The following is a 22,623-nucleotide window of genomic DNA, read 5'->3' as shown; positions in this document are numbered from 1 at the left end:
AAAGCAGAAAATGGAAGAAAATATTAAACTCCAGGCAGATTAGGATGAAGGGCGTGTGTGTGTGTGTGTGTGTATGTGTGTGGGTGTGTGTGTGTGTGTGTGTGTGTGTGTGTGTCTTTCTTTTTCAGTCCCACAGTCTCCTTTCTATTCAACTCAGTTTCTTTATTTCTCCCAGCTTTCTCTTCCCCTACTTTACCCCTTCATATTTCTTGTTTCATTCTGTTTCTTGCTTCTAGTTTGTATTACATCCTTTATTAGGTCACTGTCTTTCACACACACATCTGTATTTTCACATGCATACACAGATACATCTCTTACAAAGCCTATATTAACCCAGACCTTCTTGGTCACACAGCCTACAGACCTGCTCTCTCTTATAAAACCTTTATTGTTCCCATTCTCATTCTGTAAAATAACTTGGCTTAGCCAGATCCACACTTGCTCTATTTCTTTCTCTCCTCCCAGCCTCTCTCTCTCCTCACACAGTTCTGTGCCATGACACAAAGCCTACATTAGTTCTTGGCATTAACTTTACTGTCATTAACATGTCAAGTTTGTGGGCCAAAATTTTTACACGCTCTCAACTAACCTAGCAATTAGGCCATGCTTCTTCAGACATCACCAAAAGTAGCAACAACTATGTTCATCTTCTGTTATTTAATGTAAAAATAATGTAATTTATTCTTGTTACGTAATTATAAAATTATTCATCAAAAAAGTTGTAAGTTATGTCCAATAAAGTTTTAAATATGTAAGCACTTAAGATGAAATCCATTGTCATTTCTTTTTTCCCTATTATGTTTTTCTTGCTGTGATTTTCTGATACAAATCAATCTGATGATAGATGGTTAGAACAATTCTGAACAATTAATTCATCAAAAACAGTTGAATATCGGGTTACCAAATATCCAGGATTATCTTGGAGCCTTCAGGAATTAAAGGTGAATCTCGAGGACACTGCTGCCAGCAGCCCAGAAGAAAATTCATAGAGGCATTTAAAAAACTGTTTCTTCTTCATTTCCTTACACTTTTCATTAGTTGTAAGAATATTGAAAATATTGGTGGGTGGGGCGGGGGTCGTGGTGGGAAGCTATTGTGCGGGCGACTGATTGAAAACAGGTGGTTGTGTGATGAAACCTCCAAGAACAAGTCCAACTTGTGTTGGCAACCCTACTTAGATATCTTCTGTGAATTGCTGTATGATTTTCATCTCCCATTAATTCTGCCAATTAACTCCCTCCCCACTGCTAACTCTAAAAACATAAACAGCAAAAGCCAGAAAAAGCAGGTTAGGCAGCCTTTGTGGTGAAATAGAAATTAGTCAATCTCTGTTTCAAGTAAAGATCCTCCCTCATGATTGCTCCTCAATGTTTCGTGATTTCCATTAATCCATTCAACCTGTTTTCCCAGTAGACGTTGCGCATAACTTTTGAAGCAAACCATCATTCTAAGTTGTCTCTGTGGCTTCTAATGCTCTTTCTGAAAATGAGCTGTGGTAAATTGAAATCAGGAGTCAAGGAACGAAGAGTCAATTTTTATAAATTTGATCAACTGCCGGACAGGTAAAGAACTGTGCAACTCGTCAAGTTTGATAAACATCAGAAGTCAAATGTTACTTTTCTGCTTATTGACCTCGCAATGCTTTCAGTGCGAGTTCATATCCCAAAAACATGGCTGCACTCATAGGGAATCCACGAATAGCATTCAAGGCTGCTCCTTTAAAAAATACCTAGTAAATAAAACAAACATTTTTAATGTCTCCCCCAGACGGTAATAGTTCGATATACAAGTCTTTAGTTCATTTGTATGATGCGATTATTTCTTTCTCTTGTGACAGCAATTTCCCCAACTGAAAGCATTGGCATGCAGCCCATGGTCTTCATGCTAGGGTCTTAAAAGAAGTGGTTAGTTAGATAGTTGATGCATTAATTTTAATTTTCAGACACTTCCTAGATTCAGGAAAGGTCCCATTAGATTGGAAGATAGCAGATGTAACTTCATTATTCAAAAAGGAAGGGAGACAGAAAGCAGAAAACAACAGGCCAGTTAGCTTAACATCAGTAATCGGGAAAATGTCAGAAGCTATTGTTAAAGAAGCTATAGCAGGGCACTGGTTCAAAGTAACCAAGCAGAGTCAATATAGTTTTGTCAAAGGGAAATCATATTTAACCAATTTCTTGGAGTTCTTTGAGGAGTAACATGTGCTGTGGATAAAGGGGAACCAGTGGATGTACTGTACTTAGATTTCCAGAAGGCATTTAATAAAGTGTCACATCAAAGGTTATTGCAGAAAATAAAAGCTCATGGGAAAGGGGGTAACATATTGGCATGGATAGAAGATTGGCTGGCTAACAGGAAGCAAAGAGTAGGCATAAATGGGTCTCTTTCAGGTTGGCAAGATGTAATGAGTGGTGTGCTATAGGGATCAGTGCTACGACCTCAACTGTTTACAATTTATATAAATGCCTCGGATGAAGGGATGGTTACCAAATTTGCTGATGACACAAAGATAGGTAGGAAAGTAAGTTGCGACAAGGATTTAAGGAGGCTACAAAAAGATTTAGATAGGTTAAGTGAGTGGACAAAGATCTGGCAAATAGAGTATAATGTGGGAAAATTTAAAATTGTCCATTTTGGCATAAAGAATAAAAGAGAAGCATATAATCTAAATGGTGAGAGACTGCAGAGCTCTGAGATGCAGAGGGATCTGGGTGTCTTAATGCATGAATCACAAAAGGCTAGTATTTAAGTAAAGCAAGTAATTAGGAAAGTTAATAGAATGTTATCATTTATTCTGAGGGGAATTGAATAAAAAAGTAGGGAGATTATGCTTCAGTTATGCAGAGCACTAGTGAGACCTCATTTGGGGTATTGTGTACAGTGTTGGTCACCTTATTTAAGGAAGGCTGTAAACACACTGGAAGCAGCTCAGGTTTACCAGACTAACACATGGTATGGGGAAAGGTTTGACAGGCTAGACTTGTATCTGCTGGAGTTTAGAAGAGTAAGAAGTGATTTGATTGAAACATATAAGTTCTTAAGGGGTCTTGACAGGGTGGATGCGGAGAGGATGTTTCCTTTTGACGGAGAAGCTAGAGCCAGGGTTCACCATTTAAAAATAAGGGGTTGCCCATTTAAAGTGGAGATGAGGTGAAACTTTTTCTCTCAGAGAGCCGTGAGTCTTTGGAACTCTCTTCCCAAAAAGGCAATGGAAGCAGAGTCTATGAATATTTTTAAGGCAGAGGTGGATAGATTTTTGGTAAGCAAGGGAGTGAAAGGTTATCAGTTGTAGGTGGGATGCAGATTTGAGGTTACTAACAGGTCAACCATGATCTTACTGAATGGCAGAGCAGGCTCGAGGGGCCGAATGGCCTATTCCTGCTCCTTGTTCCTATGTTCAAAAAGTGACAGTGAGAGGTGTCCCCTCCCCTGATACCTATCTGTCTATATGGATGCACCTGGCAAACAAAGAATATTTCCTCATACAAATTCTTTAGCAATTGGAAACATATCATGCAGGGGGCTGCAGCCATGCTTCTGAGCTTCAACATTCCTTATGCTAAATTTGTCAGCCTAAAATACGCACATTGATTTTGTTTGGATGGTTTCGTCTTCAATGTATACTTTAAAAACAACACCTTTTGAGAGCTATCCATATTTAAAGCACTGTACTCATTTCCCCTTTCTCAAGTAAACTAACATTGCAGCTCTAGTGAGATCAAGTGATATCAGCCACCTGCCCCAGCAGAAAGCCCCAATACTCACATAATAGGGACTGATGTTATTTTTACTTCCTGACTGCTAACAAAAAGGTGGCCCAAGCAATAACAAAATGAGTGTCGCTATTTGTCAAGCCCTTATGTCTTTGCTTTAGAATTTCACTTGCAAGAGTTTCTGCTGGGTCAAAACAGCTGAGGATCATAATTGAAATTCTTCCTTTTTACTTACACATCCACCATTTTAGTTGTTCATTGCATATTTTTGGTACACATCAAGATGAGGGATATCGATGATCCAATTTGAATGCATCGTATGTTAGATGCTAGTCTTGCTACACCTGTACGGAGCATTGGTGGGACCACACTAATGTGTGCAGTTTTGGTCTCCTTACTTGGGGAGGGATATACTTGCATTAGAAGCAGTTCAGAGAATGTTTGTTAGGCTGGTTGTTTTATGAGGAAGGATTGGGCCTATACTCATTGGAATTTAGAAGAATGAGCGGTGATCTTATTGATTCTGAGGGGGCTTGACTGGGTAGATACCGAGAGGATGGATGGGATTTAATCACCCAATGGGGGTCTCATCCACTGGTCAGAGAGCCATTGGGGAACATCTGTCTTTTCATGGGGGAGGCCTGATGACAGTAAATGTCTTTCAGGCACTTAAGTGGCCTCCATTGGTACTTCCCTGGGATTCAGGACCCAGTGGAAATTGTCCTGCCCGCCAAGAGCTGCTGGCCAATCAGAGGCCAGCAGCTGCCTTGTCGTCAGCACCACTGGGAGTAGCAGCAGCTGCTGGAAATACACCCACCAAAGGCTCAAGGTTATCAAGGGACCCCAGCCGAAGGTGTGTCAGGGTGGGATGAGGATCGCTGGGTGTGTCTTGTGGGAGGGAGAGGAATGGCAGGAGTTGGAGACAAGGGCAGGGGGATGGTTTTCAGTGGCTCTCCGCTCCTGATGTCGGGTTCCTCAATTGGGCACAGAGTGCATGATGACGAGGACCCTCCCACAAACACTTTCTTTCTGGGAGGGCATTAGCAAACCAAATAATATGCTAAGGGCAGTCTTTGATCAGGTCTGCCTAGCAGACCTGATGGAAGGGGAAGAGTAGCTGTGTCAGGTTTTAGAGGCCAAGAGAGAGGGCGGGGGGGGGGGGGGAAGTGAAGGATAAAGCTGGGGGGCTATGAACTTGGGGGGAGGGGTGTCCACAATTGGTACATGGGACCCCTCCTTCCTGCCTGCCAGCAGCCTGTGCAGTGAACCTTGCTGGGCTGTTTGCCTTTCCCCACCTTCCTCAGCTGGACAAAGATTGTGGCAAAGGCAGAATGAGGCCCTTAAGTGGCTATTAATTGGTTACTTAAAGGCTTCATTAGGCCTAAGGGCAGCTGGGCTGCCTGACACATTGTCTACCCACCGTAATTTGGGAAGCAAATGTGAGTGTGAGGGAAGGCAGTGGGTAGGCCATCCATTCTCTTTTAATAGTGCCCCCACTTCCAAATACGCCAGCGGGGTGCTGTAGTGGCCGCAATTGAATGCATGTTCAGCTGTGTGTGTTTACGATGGGGCATTAACAGGGCTGGCAAAGTCCAAAATGACAAGAAGGGCATCAAATCAATGCTAGACTGGTATCATGATCTGCCTACTCTGTATACTCTGTCACTTGCACAGAACACTTGCGCTTCACAACACAGCAATTGGTGCAGGTCTCACCACAAGTAGTCAGGAGTACCCCCACCCCACTCCCCCATTTCTTACCTCAACTGATTCCCAAGGCACTGACACTACAGAGCTGAATTTTGCAGCCAGTGAGTTTACGACACATTCAAGTCTTGCTGTGTTTGATATGGAAATTCTTAATGGCACAGTTTATAAGCACTTTTATCCTAAATCCGGTTTGTACTGTACCTGACCTGAGTATAATTATTTTAACTCTTCCACCTTAAAACTTGTCCAAAATCTGTTTCACTCCAAAATGTTTCCAATTTATGTGTTCCCATTGGCAATTAACTTACATTCAGTCCTTCCTTTCGTTGAATACAATGTACGATCCCTTTGTATCTTGTCTCTCTGACTCCTTCAGCTTGAAGGTGATTTTTGACAACATCCATGGGAGTTGCAGTGCCCCACGATATTGTTCCTACAAGCACAAATTTAAACAGTCAACATTCAGAACTAACAAATCCTGCATCAAAGTTTAGTAATTCCATGTCACTGGAGTGAAGGTGTATTATATGGGTTATCTGCAAACAGTCACATGGCTGGCAGCTGATGATCATATACAGATGATGTAACAGGATGATCTCAGGGATCATGGTTTCCTAAGTAAGCCAACCAGTTCAATTAGTATCATATTTCTACTACTTTGCCCTGCTAACGTTTCCCTCTTGCTACCGCAACATAATATCTTGAATGTGAATTGAATTGGTCCTACCACTGCTGCTTTTCTGGCTGCCAGAAAAATGAGGGCAATTGAAAACAACTTGCAGCACCCAAGGTCTTTGAGTCAGTTGGCCGCAGAATGAGAACTAAAAGTCCGGCAAGGATGGGTCTGAAAACAAAAATAAAACCAAATGATAACATGTCCATTTATATCATAACCTTGAGATGGGAATTTTCCCTCTGATTTTTCTTATCTCCTTACATGGAAAGGTTGCCACCTACTCACTCAGCATAGTCTCCTACTTTTTTTCTGCCTTGACAGGCCTGCACCTTTCATCCTAGGTTATTCTTTAAATCAGGAAGGACTTCATTTTGTGGTTAATATTCTTTCACACAATATACTACAAAATAAAATTTTAACACTTCAGATTACATCTTGTAATACAACATCACCTGTTAAGAGGAATGGCATTTCCTGAGCTCTTTAGTATCACTAGTCTCTGATACTTGCATTGAATGTTCTGTAATTCTTTCATGTCTATGCATAGAGGTAAGCCAAATATTCTGATACACAACTCTCAGGCATGCTTCCAATATTATTTTTATTTTTTTCTCTAAATACCTGTTCGTAGAAACATCTAAGTCAACATAGAAATATGGGCCTAGATTCTCAATAGCACTAAAAGTGGACGATACAAGGGACAGAATTATCGCCGAAGCTATGCTGCCGGCTCTCTTTCAGTCACAAACACTTCTCTTATTTTCCCCAGAAGTCATGAGTAGTCTAAATCCCCACCAAGGGATTTTAATCAATTGCCGCACATCATCAGTTTTAAACGCCACAAATTCTTTTAAGAAATTCCACTTCAACTGCTCCAGAAGCAGGTCCTACTCCACTGCCATGTCCCACCCTGCCTTCTCCTGCAATGCTGACACCCCCACTCCCACACCAGTCCCCCCCCCCCCCCACTTCTTGTCAGGCTGCCTGGTGCAAGTGAGAATACTAACAGCAGCCAACTAAGAATAGCCATGAGGTTAACCCTGGGGAACCCGCTGGAGTTGGCGCAGACCAAGCCAGCTGGAGGAAAGGTCATCGTGCCAAACCTCTGACAAGATTTCCACTGGAGAGGAATATCTAAGCCCCTCACCTCTGAGTAATATGCCTCACACAGATGTGTTTTTTAATAAACATCCAAAGACACTAGTTTCCCCCAGTACCTCAAACAACCTGTCCTTCCAGTGAAAGGGAAAATGAATGAGCAACACATTTGCATTGGTTACTGCATGAAGGCTTATAGAGCTGAACGAGGTCACACAGGTTGCGAGGAGTGAGGCCTTGAAGAGATTTTAAACTTTGGGGTTGTTGGATGGGGAGTCAGTGAAGGACAACAAGCGCAGAACTAATGAGTGAATGAGATTTGGAGAAAGTTAAGGTACTGACAGCACAATTTTGGATGGACACAGATTATGTAAAGTGGAGATGGGAGTCTGACCAGGAATAGTTAACTCAAGATGAGAAATAGAAGAGGACCAATGATAGATCATTGAGGAACCCCAGGTGTCACAAAGTGCGAGTGGGCACAGAAGCCATTTTAGATTATTCCCTGGCTACCATTAGATAACAATGGATTCAAACTAGCTCTGTTCCGCCTAGCTGGATGAAGGAGGGGAGGCAATGGAAAAGGAAGGTGTGGTCAACAATGCCGAAACTGCAGAGAGGTTAATAAGGGTGGGAAGTGTTAGTTTATCAAAGTCAGTCATAAAGGATTCCATTTGTGACTTTAACGAGGACTGTTTCTATACTGTGGCTGGGCAGGAAACCTGGCTGGAGGGACTCAAACATGAAATTGTAGGAAAGATGGGCATGAATTTTGTAAGTGAGAATACATTCAAGGACTTTGGAGGGAGGTTGGAAATGAGACCATAGTTCTTAGGTACAAAAGAATCAAGAGTGATTTTTTAGAGATGATGTAATGACAGCAGATTTGATGGGGAACAGCATCTAAAGAGAGGAAAACATTAACCATATCAGTTAACATGAGCTAGGTAAGGGAAGTTGATTTGTCAGCAGTTTAGTTGCAATAGGACTGAGGGAGCAGGAGGTTGATTACATAAAAAACAAAAAACTGCGGATGCTGAAAATCCAAAACAAAAACAGAATTACCTGGAAAAACTCAGCAGGTCTGGCAGCATCGGCGGAGAAGAAAAGAGTTGACGTTTTGAGTCCTCATGACCCTTCAACAGAACTGGATGAATCCAAGGATAGGGGTGAAATATAGCTGGTTTAAGGTTGGGGGGGTGGTGGTGGTGGGTGGGTTGGGTGGGTGGAGAGAAGTGGAGGGGGGTGGTGTGGTTGTAGGGACAAGCAAGCAGTGATAGGAGCAGATAATCAGAAGATGTCACAGACAAAAGAACACAGAGGTGTTGAAGTTGGTGATATTATCTAGACGAATGTGCTAATTAAGAATGGATGGTAGGGCACTCAAGGTACAGCTCTAGTGGGGGTGGGCGGGCATAAAAGATTTAAAAATATTGGAAGTAGGTGGGAAAAGAAAAATCTATATAAATTATTGGAAAAAAAAACAAAAGGAAGGGGGAAGAAACAGAAAGGGGGTGGGGCTGGAGGAGGGAGTTCAAGATCTAAAGTTGTTGAATTCAATGTTCAGTCCGGAAGGCTGTAAAGTGCCTAGTCGGAAGATGAGGTGCTGTTCCTCCAGTTTGCGTTGGGCTTCACTGGAACAATGCAGCAAGCCAAAGACAGACATGTGGGCAAGAGAGCAGGGTGGAGTGTTAAAATGGCAAGCGACAAGGAGGTTTGGGTCATTCTTGCGGACAGACCGCAGGTCTTCTGCAAAGCGGTCGCCCAGTTTATGTTTGGTCTCTCCAATGTAGAGGAGACCGCATTGGGAGCAACGAATGCAGTAGACTAAGTTGGGGGAAATGCAAGTGAAATGCTGCTTCACTTGAAAGGAGTGTTTGGGCCCTTGGACGGAGGAGAGAGGAAGTGAAGGAGCAGGTGTTGCATCTTATAAGTGTTGCACTTATCACCCCACCAGCCTCCGCATTCAAAGGATCATCCTCCGCCATTTCTGCCAACTTCAGCATGATGCCACCACCAAACACATCTTCCCTCCACCCCACCGACGGCATTCCGTAGGGATCGTTCCCTCCGGGACACCCTGGTCCATCACCCCCTACTCCTCAACCCCCACCCATGGCACCTCCCCATGCCCACACAAAAGATGTAACACTCGTTTCCTCTATAGTGAGCTTTTCTCCCACTATTTCTCCCACTACATATGCCAGGCTGAGAAACTAAAATTTTCAAAGGTCACGCATGTAAGCTTTACAAAAATCAGAAGCCGAACTGCCTGCTTCTAGATGCCCAAGACTAACCTGTGCTTTTAATACTCAAAAAAATTTCAGTCAAAGGCCCCTCTACTCCTACTGTTATTTATTTCCTTATGTATTCTTGGCTACTTTCCAACAAATAACCTAGTTTCTCAATAAAAGTTTCATTACTAAGCTCAATATTTTTCATGAACTCAGTGCACTCTCTTCCCCTCTGCTAAAAAATAAATATCATTAGCTTCCATAAAATAAATATTGGAAAAAATAATTACTTGAAGTTTAACATATTCTTTTCTACTCCCAGCATCTTACCTATCAAACATTTACAAGGCCCTACCTGTTCTTTTTAAAATATTACTACATAAATAAACAGATCTCTATAACTCCTAAAAGTTCTTAAGTTACAACGTCCTTGCAATTTCTTTTTTTATTTAGGATTATTTGCTTTGCATGTTTAACAATATTTAATGTTTAATCCTTAAACATTGCAAAACATCAGTATTTTAACTTTTTCCCTTTCCTTTCTTCCATCAGTTAATGTCAGCTGCCTTCCAATACTTTGGCCATGCAGTCACCCTTTGCACTTAGGATTTTATGGCCTTTGTCCATGTCATTTGTACAAATGTAGACAATTACCACAGGTTCATTTCCAGTTCCATTCAATACACAATCCACACTCTCTAATGCATTTTACCAGAGTCTGCTAAATACATAAACCAAACAATTATCCCTATCATTGCTACTTATCTCATTTTGCCTATCCAATCATTATTCCTGTTGCTACCCCTTATCTTTTCTCTATATATTTCCTTCGTGAAAATGAGAGCGCTCTCCTGAGGGAGCAAAAACATGTTTCCCTACAAATCAATTTAATCAGTTTTAGCCTATTTTATGGTGGATGTGAGCACATAACTCAAACTTGTTAGTAATTCTGCACTAATAAATGGTTCAGGTCTTGACTTTGTGGGATAGGGTAAAACGAGTGATCATACCTTGGCAGTCAGTTTTGCAACTCTCCCAAGTTTTATTCCCATTGTAGTCTATGACATTGAAGTGTGTGAAGTCTCTGGAGAGATGTTTTTGCCAGCTTTCACACTTCCTCTCCTTAAAGTCTTGACCAAGCTGAGATGCAAAGACCAGAGGCATCAGCAGCTTTCTAATACTTTGCTTAAGTTGGAATACTTCTGCAACTGAGCCCAGATAGTGTCAAAAGTCTATTCGACCCATATGGGGCTTACAGACAATCAGTCAGATATGTTAATGTTTGAAGTGACCTTCAGTGGGCTCAATCCAGATGTTAACCTATTATTCTCTTTTGACTTTATCTGCTCTTTACTTCCAGCATTTGCTATGTTTATTGTAGATTTACGCCATTAGCAGTTTATCCTTTTGACCCCAACTTTGTCCACATCCACCTACATCCAGTGAAGTCACTTGATGATGAAGAGTTTGAGAATCTTGGAGCTTCTCAACTTCCCTTATGTGTCAGTGTGGCTCAGTTAGTAGCACTCTTCCCTCTGACTCACATGGTTCCGCATTCAAATCCTACGCGTTTGAGCACAAAAATCAAGATTGACGCTCCAGTGCAATGAGGAGAGGGGGCTGCACTGTTGGAGATGCTGTTTTCTTGATTGTGATTTCAAAACTGAGACACTCCACCAACCCATTTGCTCAGGTGGATGCAAAAGCTCCCATAGTGATATTTTGAAGATCTCTGGTTTCCTTGCTCATATTTACCCCTCAGTCAAATCAAAGCGGATTATCTGGTCATTATTACATTCCTATTTGTGGAAGTTTGATGTGTGCAAATTAGCTGCCAAAATTTCCACAATGGTGACCCATTTGAAAAGTATTTCATTGGCTGTAAAACGCTTTGCATCATCTGATGTTGTGAAAATATAAATGTTATATAAATGCAAATCTTTCTTTTTCCCCCGGTCTCGGGAGGATGAGTCCAATTGCAAACACAGTAGTCGCCCTAGCTGAAAGCAGCTTCCTTAATCTAGACCAGACATCACATCAGACACTTTGCTTGGCTGTAAGGCTCAAGTGAAGATTGTGAGGAAAATGGTTTTATGTTTCCAACAAACAAAAACAAGCTATCTGCTACATGAGGATATTAACAAAGTGATACCCAAAGTTTAAAAGAACATGAAACTCTTAGAAACCTTAAGATTAAAAAGGTAAGATGTTGTAGGCTTATAGCCTGTATATGGAATAGAAATGGAGAACTGGCACAACAAAGTGAAGAAGACACAGAACAAAGCCATAAAAGCAAACCATGTTGTCAAAAAACTATCACATTTTACAGTTGAATATATTACTTAATAGAATATAAATGTAAGCATTCACAAATAGAGCATATGTAGTGTGCGAAATTAAGGAGTACTGATAGAAATTTTAATGTAAATTCACTACTAACTAATAAACAAAGGCGCTTTAAATGTATACGCTATATAAAATATATTTCCAATATTTTATTCTAAATCTATATAAAACGTAGGTCTGGCTGCTGAGCTTTGGAAGGACTCATCACCCAAAGTACCGCCATAGGATCACACTCAGCTATTGAAGGAGTGGACAGTAATGATCAGTTACTACAGATTAACCCTCAAAGGACTGAAAGCGAGCTCTCATTGGGAATAATCCAAAACTGAGAGGAGATGGGTTGCTTATTTCTTGCCAGTGCTAAACAAATGAATTGCAGTGCCAATTTGCGACAAACAACATTGTGTGTCACAAAACACAGTCATGGAACAGCACAAGAGGCCTTTTGGCCATCATATCTGTGCCAGCGCTTTGAAACAGCTATCCAATTAGTCCCACAGTCCTGCTGTTTTGTTGTCACTGTGCATTCGGGTGGCCCCAGGCTGCTGAGCAGCATAGATGTTTTAAATGACCTTACAAAGAAGGAAAATATCCTTCTCTAGTGAGCTCTCGGTGTCTGCTGGAAGAAGTGGATGAATATTCCTTGAGGTTTTTTGACAGAATTGCTGGCATGCATAACATTTGCAAGAGATGTCCCTGTGGAGGATTCTGCCACAGATGTGAAGTCCTATGCAAGCTCAACAGCACATTACAAGATCTGGACCCCAGATCCCCTGTCCATTCTGGAGCTATAATGTGCTCACCCCTCACCAGGCACATCATCATCATCCTCCCTTTCCTCCTCTGAGGCAGTGATGGGTTTTGGGTGCGAGTCTGAGGAACTGGATTTGGAGGAATCATCTGTGGTGACATGAAAGAGTATTTTCACTAACTGGCCATCCAGGAACTCCAGATTTTTTTTTAAATGACTGTTTCAGAAGAGAATCAAAAAAATTATTTTTTTCAAGCATAGCAAATGCACATAGACAGAGGACATATGTGAGTGATTTCAAGATATTCTGGAAAATTAAAGGTGTAGGAACCTCATAGTCAAATTATTCTTTGTAACTTATAAATAAGAACATATATAAAATTATCACCAAAGATATCTGGCTCCTTCGTCCAGGATATCAAAACATATAGTTAGCATTTTTTAAAGCTACTATTTTGGGGAGCAATATTGCTATCTTGCAACTCCCCCTAAAAAAACAGCATTTTAAAACCTTGTGCAATTTCAGCATACATTTAATGTTGATATACATTTTGTCATTAATGCACTTCTTGGAGAGTCCTGAACAACTTCCGGCACTGTAGAAATTTATGTTTCAGATTATGACTGCCAAGGCCTCTACTGTAGACAATTAGGCTTTGTTGCCAAACTAAGGATGCTTGATATTTAGGCACTAACTTAATTGAAGACCCAGTGACATTTCGCAAAAACATGATCTTGTGTGTACTTTTTTTTCTCCTTTATTGTTATTCTTATATTGTTATGGTCCTCGACCATAGGAAAACAATGAGCCATGGTTGTTTTCACTAGCTGCAGTCATGAATTAAATTAGGTTTCGTTACTATTTGTCTCTATGTCTTAACTCATCCCAGCTGGTAACCTAAAGTGCCTTTCACTGGGAATGCAGCATCTCTCAGCAGTAAATATACTTAGTTATTGCTCAAAAGAGGTCCAAAATGCTGTTACACCTATGGTGCTCTGAGGGTCTGCTCTTCTGCTTTTCCAATGCTCATCAGATTTTCACTCCCTAACTGACAGGATGCAATGGCAACCTTGTTCTAGGCCTCCATTGATAATGCTCTAGAGCTGACTGCTAATAAACATGCAGGAGAGGCCAACACCTGTACTCTTCCACAAAATGATGCACTGGGCACCCCTAAATCCAGACTGTTTTAAAGCATTGTTAATTATGATCAATCTGCAACAGCAAAGATGCTATTCGGTTTCTCACTGTATAACCTACAATGCAAAAGTACATATAAATAAATGAATACCTACAATTTTCCAGCAACGGGTGTGGAAAATCAAATATTAAGTGGAGAATTATAATTTGATGAAATGTGAGATTAGCTAAAATGTGCCAGCCGCACATGTTAATCTTGCTAACACCTGTGTATTGCCTGAGCTGCATCTATGGATACCTGAAAAATCATTAAAGACTGATCACTTACAGTGAAAACACCAAACAGTGATCAAACTGGATGATATGTTGACCTCTTTTCATTCTTGAAGTGAATAAAATGGATTAATTCCATTAGAGTAACAAAAACAGACTTGATTAGCATAATCTGTAGATCTAAAAATAGCCTAGAATGGCAAGAATGAAGGTAAAATGTCCATAGGACTTCACTTGATCAGCAGCCATAACTTTGTGGATGAATTGTGTAAACACCAAAGAAACACAATCAACAATGTTCACTCTGGGGTTTTGTGGAATTTCTGCTGAAATTATGATGATCTGGAGAACCCCTATGGAAATTAATGGCAAAAATCTCTCTCTTAATCTCTTGGAGAAACAGCAGAAATGAAATGAGTTTGGGTGTTCTCAATTAATTTCCTTACAGGTGTGAAGATGTGAGTTCATGGTATAAAACATCCTGTTCTTTAGAAATACTCTGGAATTCTTACTGAAAAAGACCATAAGAATGACTGGTAGAGTCCTGTTCTGAGTTTAATAATACACCAAGTGATGTATTTAGCAATGAGCCATCGATGGTGTCAGCATCCTGCATTTGTAAATTTGTTCTCAAAAATTTTAATTGCTTAAAAGAAAGCATTGCATACATTTTCTTAAATTCAAAGAACTCTTACCTGCCACACCACCGGCCAGCCACACACAAAACAGATTGGGTGCTGTGCTCCCCACGGGTATCATCCAGTCACACAGCAACATGTAAGGAACAAAGTACAAACAATATCCTGGAACATCTCTGAGGTACATGGCTCCGACACCTCGGTACAGTCCAACAATGCCTTTGTTCCGCAGTATTCTGCTAATGCAGTGCACAGGCCCCCTGTATAGAGGCTGATAATTCAGTACTAGCACCAGCCAAGTTTACTTTAGCTGTAGAAGTGTAAAAATGATTTAGCAATTTTTGAATGTAGCTAATGTTCCAAAACAAATCATTTTCGTAAGTGAAAAGCTGCATAACGGCATAACATTCCAGAATAAGAAACATTGCAAAAGAAAATCAAAGTGTCGAAATGTTAGTGTCCATGACAACATTCCGTCAGCCCTATTCATTACCATAATATGATTGAAAATGTTTAACATAAGGATAGCCTAGCTATTTGGAGCCATAACTACATTGGTTGAGAAAAATTTAGAAAAGACATTGAAGGCCTCACACGGGAATCTGTGGTGGAACTCGGCTTTGGGTTAAATCAAGTACGGAGAAATAAAATAGACCTGAAAAGGACATACTAAACAGGATTGACTCAAGATCAAAGGAAAAGGAGCCACAAAATGTGATACTTGGCATCACTAAAGGCACTAACATGGGCATGTCGTGTCTGCATGAAAGCATGCAAAGTGGGCAAATCATGGCACCACTCAGCCAAAAATGCTGATTTGTTGCCTGATCTGCGATTTTGAGCATTGCGGGATCTGTTTATTCTCAGCGTACGTGCAACTGAATGCGCATTATTCCACCAATGCTATTTAAAGGGATCAGCATGGAACTTTCAGGTGAGGTGCTTTTGACTTTCCTCTGCTGCAGATTGAGTGTAAGTACTGAGCTCAGTGCCAATGGAGAAGTTCTGAAAAGGGGTTGGAGGCAGAAGGGAGCATTGCTGGACTTGTATGAGAAGTGCAGAAGTCTTCAAAAGCCTGTCATCTAAAAGCCTACAAGCATTAATAGGAGATATACTTGCCAGTCCTCTTGGACTACAGCACAACAGGAACAGGGAGCAGAGAAGGGAAGATGGGGGCAGGGGTAGAAGGCTCTCAATAGAAGGCCACACCCGCCAAGGGTATTCAAGGATCAATTCTTCTACCTTCGCCTCAGCCAGAGGTAGTGCCGAGCAGCCACAGTTACCTAAGAAGGTCGTCACTGAGCTCAGGAATTTGGATGAAAGTTTATTGACTTGGAATATTGTGCCGGATTTTCATTCTGAGGTCAGGAACCTCAACACTAGGAGAATTTTCGTATCCCAACCCCACATTGTGTTAGGTGTTAGATGCCTGATCTGATTTTGCAAGGGGTGACAAAATAGTGGCCAAGATGCACGCTTGTCATTCAAGTAAGGACTGTGGGCATTCTCCTGTGGCTGGAGGGCCAGCAGGAGGCTGGGATTGTGGCAGCCCCACCATCAGAGGTGGGTACTGCTGAGGCAGGTAAGGGACAGAGAGGGGGTACCTCAAGATGGAGATGTCTTCTTAACACTTATAACACTTCTGCAGTAAAAACTGGTCACAGCTGCCAGCATGAAGGGGAACCCCTTTAAAGGGTGGCCTGTGAACACAGCTGTGGCCAAGTTCCAACTGTGGCTGCGGGTTAGGGGTTTTTAAAAAGCACTGGATTGCTGGCTCCCTGGTCTGGCACTCTAGAGGGGGAAACGCCAGCTAACCGCAAGATTCCAGTTGGCAGTGGGAGTGGGCCCTTAATTAGATCTCTTAATATGCCTAACTGGCAAATTGGCATTTCCCACCAATGTTCCAAAATGGCCCGCAAGCCAGAACATGTGGGCAAACCGGCACAGGACCGGTGTCGGGAAACTGCGGGCACGCCTGCCTCTGGCCCCATCTACTCATGTGATTGAAAATTCTGCCCATTAACTCTATTTCTCGCTCCACAGATGTTGCCTGACCTGCTGAATATTTTCTGCACTTTTTTCTTTTCAGTGTATTACGGAAGTTGCAATTGTGTGTGGGGAAAAAATCCCATTAAAATTAAAGTTATTGATAACATATTATTCAATTAAATTCTGCTTTTATGGACTTGTATTTTAAATTTTATATAAATGGATAATGCAGAATTGTATGGATTATCACATTGTGGGAGTAAAAGAAATTCATAAAAATTGATTGCTGGAATGAGTCTTTGAATTCATAACAGACCAAAAATACTTAGTTTAGAACTGCAACACACTTGAACCCCAAATAGCCATCATTAATTCTGGTTATAAGCATTACCTTTTAAGTATATGTTTAAAATCCTGTGTTGTATCCTTAATAAACCTATGATACCTGATAGTCAACGTATAGGAAAATTATTGATTTGTGAAATTATGTATAAGAGCCTGTCTCCTTTCGGGTCAATAAGCCTTCATCAGAACTGAAAAATGTTGAAGGCAAGAGCAGGAAAAGGCACCGATACAGTCATTACTGTAGTGTAAAAGAAGTATGGGAGGGGACCTGAGTAGGACTGGAGCAAAGAATGTTCCATATATCTCACAAAACAGCAGGGCCAGCTGGGACCCATATTTGAAGGAAGGGAATGGAATTCCAGAATAAGATTTTCAATGTGAGAACAGGTTCTGCCAAGTGGAGAGGGGGCAGTGATGGATGGGGAATGGCTGGGCGGCTGTTCAAGGAAGAAGTGCAGAGCCCTAAGGTGGACTTGATGATAGATGGAGGTGTAGACGGATTGGAGATCTATGATGAAAAGCATTTTGCTTTTCAGCAGACTCCAGCTTAGAGAGCAGATGAATTCAAACATTGTCACATACATTTCTAATGCATATACTTTACAGCAGAGATCACTAGACAAAAATCAGGAGTGCTTGTGGATTTTTTCTTCTCTAGATTAAAAGAGGTACTGAACCCAACTGCAGTACTCCCATCAGACTGAGATCAACTAACTAGACATTGATGCAGTAACTATCCAGGAAAGTTCTTTGCATTTTGGTTATTCTAATACTTTAGAATAATTAATTTTCAAATGGCAGATGGATGAGTTAAGAAAAATATTAGAGTACGTCTGTTGTGCTGGTGTTTTTTTAATCATTTCTTGAAGGCATGTTGACCTCCAAAAACATGGGTCACTTCAACTCACACCTTTTCTTCCTTAAACCTGCAATGTATGGAGCTCATTATCTTTCTCTTTAAGTTTCTGGGTTTATGCTCTTTGCTTACTGCTTTTGCAGCAATGGAAAGACCACAGGGATCAGTTAAAATGCTCACAGTATTGGGAAGCCTCAGGCTACACCAGAGGCAGACTGTATCTACTTGTCAGTTGCTTTCCACCCACACTTATAGATCGCAGCACGAATAAGGCAACGGCCATGTTGAACTGGCTACACATGCCTGGTTTGGCAATCAGTTAAAGGCAGTGCTGTAACACCTGTTGAGGAATACCTGCAGCAACATGCAACCTTTTGTTTGCCAAAAAAACCTTTTCAAAGATGAAAAATTAATCTCCTGTACCTTTGCATACAGGGAGTTAAAGCAAAGTGTAATCTTCAAGTGAAGTAGGGTCAAGAGCAGGGGTTCTAATTAGACAAAGGCACACGGACATGTTCAGTTCCCAGTTTAAATTTATGCAGTCTCTATTTTTATATAATACTTCAATATTGTTAATTTAAGAGCCATGTATCAAAATGCACAATCATTTGAAAGCAGGGATGTTGATCATTTGGAAAGCAGGAATATCAAGTTATTTGGAGCATATGAGTTCCTCTGTAGCAAGTAAGAAAGAAAGTAGATGCAAAACTGAGATGAAGTAGCATGTCAAGTTTACAACAACTCCGTACGTACACTTATATAGCACGCTTAAAAAGTAAAAAATTCCAAGGCACTTCTCAGGTGTTACTAAAGAAAAATTGACTGAGCCATCTAAGGTTAAGCTTAGTTAATGATCTAAATGTTAAGAAGTAGCTAAACGAGGACAGAGAGGTAGAAAAACCAAAAGGTTTAGGGAGGGAATTACCTAGGCTTGGTCCTAAGCAGTTAAAACCAGTCACCAATGGTGGACCAATGAAAACTGGTGATGACCAAGGCCACAGGATTGAAGGAATGCAAATATCTCAGAGGATTGTAGCATTGCAGGAGGTTAGAAATAGGGTGGGACATTGTCATGAAGGCATTTGAAAAGAAGCATGAGTATGTTATTATATGTATTATTTTATATTACATGAGAATGCTAAAAGTGAAGTTTTGCCAGAAATGGAGCCAATGTAGGCATTGTCTATTATAAATGTGGGCTTAAGAATCCATAATGGAAAAAAGATGATTAAACAGGAGAATGTTAGCAATCAAAAATGATCCATCAATTGGATTGGGACTGAGGTAAAGAATTACCAGCCATAGGAAAAGAAAGATTGACATGGTGGGAGCAAGACCAAAGGAAATAAATACTGGAAGGAGCAAATAGAAATACCTGAAAAAAAATACATTAACAGTGGGATAGTCGGAATGGCAATTAAAAAAAAAGTGATACTGGGAGTGGCACTAATAGAAAAGCACACATAATTACTAAAAGAAGCACTGAGATGGGTGTAAAGCAAAGAGCGTAGCTTAGTTAAAAGTAAAAACTGAAAGAAGAAATGGAAAAACAGAGGAGCAATATTTAAAGTAACAGTAACATTGCAATAATATTAAAACAAAGACAGATATAGTGAATTATGAAATAAGAATAGAACAATAGAGGAACAGGTTTTCAAAAACAGAAACAGCAAATAGAAAATTATAAGCCCTTAACCCCACTCACCATCCACATAGACACATCAATACCTTGAACAATAGAGTAAACATCACTGCCCATTGAAATTACATCAGTTCTTTGGTGGTGACGGAGAGGGCTGATGAGGGTAGAACTGTTGATATTGCATTTGTGGACTTTCAAAAGACATTTGACAAAGTACCACATAAACTTGCTAACCAATGTGATTTAAGAGACAATGGCAGTGTGGGCTTGAAATTGGCTGAAGGGAAAGCAGAGATTGGCAGTGAATGGTTGTTTTTCAGATTGGAGAGAAAAGTACATTTGTGCTTACCAAAGACTGGTATTAGAAACACTGCCCTGTTTGATATATATTAATGACCTCGACTTGGGTATACAGAGCATTATTTCAAACTTTACAGGTGACACCAACTTGGCAAATGTAGTAAGCAATGAAGAGGATTGTAACAGGTTCAGGTACCATAGTCAAACTGATCAAATGGACCAACAAATGGCAGGTGAAGTTTTATGGAGAAAAGTATGAAGCAATACGTTTTGATAGAAAGAATGAGTAGAAGCTATATAAATAAATTGATACAATTTTTAAAGGATTAAAAGGGATTTAAGGATTTAAGGATTTACCGGATTTTCAGGAACATAGAGACCTGGGGGTATATGCATGCATATCTTTGATGGATGCAGGATAAGTAGAGAAGATTGTTAAAAAGCATATGGGATCCTTGGCTTTACTAATAGAGGAATGGAGTATAAGTGCAAGGAAGTTATGCTAATTTTTAATAAAATACTGCTTAGGCCTCAGCTGGAGTATTGTGCTCAATTCTGGGCAACACACTTTAGGAAGGTTGTCAAGGCTCTAGAGTAGATGCTGAATGGTTTTATTAGAGTGGTACCAGGAATGAATGATTTCAGAGAAACTAAAGGAACTGGGTTTATTCTTCTTAGCATGGAGAATGTTAAGAGGAGATTATGAACAGTTTCAATAGAGAAAAGGAGAAACTGTATCCAGTAGCAGGAGGGCCAGTAGCCAAAGGACACAGATTTATGGTGATCTGCAAAAGAGCCAGAGGTGACATGACGAAAAAATTTTATGCAGTGAGTTGTTGTGATCTGGAAAGCACTGTCTAAAAGGGCGGTGGAAGTAGATTCAAAAGGAACTTGGATAAGTACTTGAAAGGGAAAATATTGGGGTAAGTACAGGGAAGTGAGACTTGTTGGAAAGCTCTACCAACAAGCTCGCACAGGCACACTGAGCCAAATGACCTCCTTTGGTGCTGCATCCTTCATGATTCTAAAAGTGACACCCCAAAGATCATACAGTAACTACCACTACCAGTAACATACCGACAATGGGATAACATCAGTCTCCAAGTGAAGAAATTCTGCTAGCAGGAAGCAGGCAAGATGCCACTATTTGGGTGTGCAACAGCCCCCACCACCTGTACATTGCTGAATGAGTGACCTGCTGAAAACATCCTGATATGAAAATCATCTCTCAAATTATGTGTAAAGGAATGTACATTTAACTTAGAGGAATACTTCAGTTGATAAAAAGGAAATGAAAACAAGGTGGGGGAATGTGAGATGCCAAAAGTCAGTGAAACAAATACATTGTTCACTACTAAACCAGGTTATTTAAATAAATTAGAAGTTAAAATACATTGATTTTCAAAAGCAAATTTCAGTAAAGTTATCTAATTGAAACCCAATAACTACCTTCTTCTGCGATATCACTAAAAATCAAGATGAGGCCAGAGGTGAGGGATTTTTGCAAATTTCTTTAGTTGTACGATTGCATAATCAATATGACAAGCTTACGCAAATTTAATTATAAATGTGGATATAAGAAATGATTGGGAAGTAGGATTCAAAACCCAACAGAAATATGACAACAAGAAGTAAAGTAACTCAGACAGAAACTGCATGCAGACGTAGATACTTACCTTTTATTGGCACAGATAGACATCAAATCAAATCATAATATTAAAAAAGGTCAGAGCTTATGGCTCTGATGGTTTAGATGGTTTAGGTAAGGTCGACAAAGGAAAGCTGTTCCATTAGCTGATGATACCAAGTCTAGGGGACACAGATTTAAGATTTAGGCAACAGATGCAGGGGGATGTGAGGAAGAACTTTTTTACACAGTGAGTGGTAATGATCTGGAACTCTCTACCGTCTAGGGTTGTAGAAGCAGAGGCCATCATGATTTCCAAAGGAAACTCAATGGGCACTTGAAGGAAATAAACCTTCAGGCTAGAGGGATAGAACGGGGAAATGGGACAGACTGGATTGCTCTATAGAGCCACATGGACTTGATGGCACAAATGGCCTCCTCCTGTGCTCTAAGTGACTCAATAACTTCAAAATGAGACCAGGCTATTACTGAGTGTCCGGTCCAAATTAAACCCAGCACTGGCACAAAAACAAAACAAAAAATAATGTTGGAAACACTCAGCAGGTCAAGCAGCAACTGTGCAGAGACCTGTGCTTTCTCTCTACAGATGCTGCCTGACCTGCTGAGTATTTCCAGAATTCCAGCATCTTCGGTATTTTGAAAACTCAAAGCTGTGTCAAAAAGATATAATGATTCTTATAATGTTATTGGAATTTATTGTAAAGTAGAGTAATAGTGGGATGTGTCTATGTGTCTATATGTGTCGGTGTGTGTGTGAGACGTAATTGAATTAGTCTGGGTCCTTTGATCTAAGAGAGGTTAGGTTTAAAATGTTAATTAGATAAACATGCGGAAGTTTAGAAACATAGGTGTCAAGAGAATATTTGCATTTTGAAATAAACCAGACAGATTCTTTTCTAAGGTGGGCTGAAATGTGTCACCTAACCAGGTGAAGTTTAAAAATTGTGTTTATTTTTCCCAAAGATTAGTGGTAAAACTTAGTGCTATGAGAGGGTTTTACTATCAGGGAGATGAAGTCCAAGACATAGTGAAATGATGGGTATTTGTATTCAAAGAGGAAGATATGTATAAAGAAGAGAAGACTGCTTGTAAGGAAACGCATTTTTACGATCTTATAAGTGAGTGAAAAGCCTTCAGTATCTATGCCTCAATCTGCTGTCCTCAAAGGAGACTCACTTGAAATTTGAATTAGAAAACTCACTTAGAATTTGACTTGTTCATGTTTCTTTGCCTTTAAAATCTATGGGCTGCACCTTCCGGATG

At 40.5% G+C, this 22,623-nt stretch overlaps 1 protein-coding gene across 1 annotated transcript in view; it reads right to left on the bottom strand.

Annotated features, from left to right (window-relative positions):
* Positions 1-1,498: 1,498 nt before the first annotated feature.
* LOC121281431 (solute carrier family 25 member 48-like) overlaps positions 1,499-22,623 on the bottom strand; it is a 29,301-nt gene continuing 8,176 nt past the window's right edge. Inside the window, exons 6-8 of the mRNA XM_041194375.1 lie at positions 14,638-14,865; positions 5,732-5,856; positions 1,499-1,729 (exon numbers count right to left, since the gene is read on the bottom strand). Coding sequence (XP_041050309.1) covers positions 1,625-1,729; positions 5,732-5,856; positions 14,638-14,865 — 458 coding nt within the window. The 3' untranslated portion in view covers positions 1,499-1,624. The remainder of the gene's footprint in view (positions 1,730-5,731; positions 5,857-14,637; positions 14,866-22,623) is intronic.

The sequence above is a fragment of the Carcharodon carcharias genome, chromosome 8, assembly GCF_017639515.1.
Source record: "Carcharodon carcharias isolate sCarCar2 chromosome 8, sCarCar2.pri, whole genome shotgun sequence".
NCBI lineage: Eukaryota > Metazoa > Chordata > Chondrichthyes > Lamniformes > Lamnidae > Carcharodon > Carcharodon carcharias.
The sequence above is the reverse complement of the archived record's forward strand: the minus strand, read 5'-3'. Positions and strand labels throughout refer to the sequence as shown.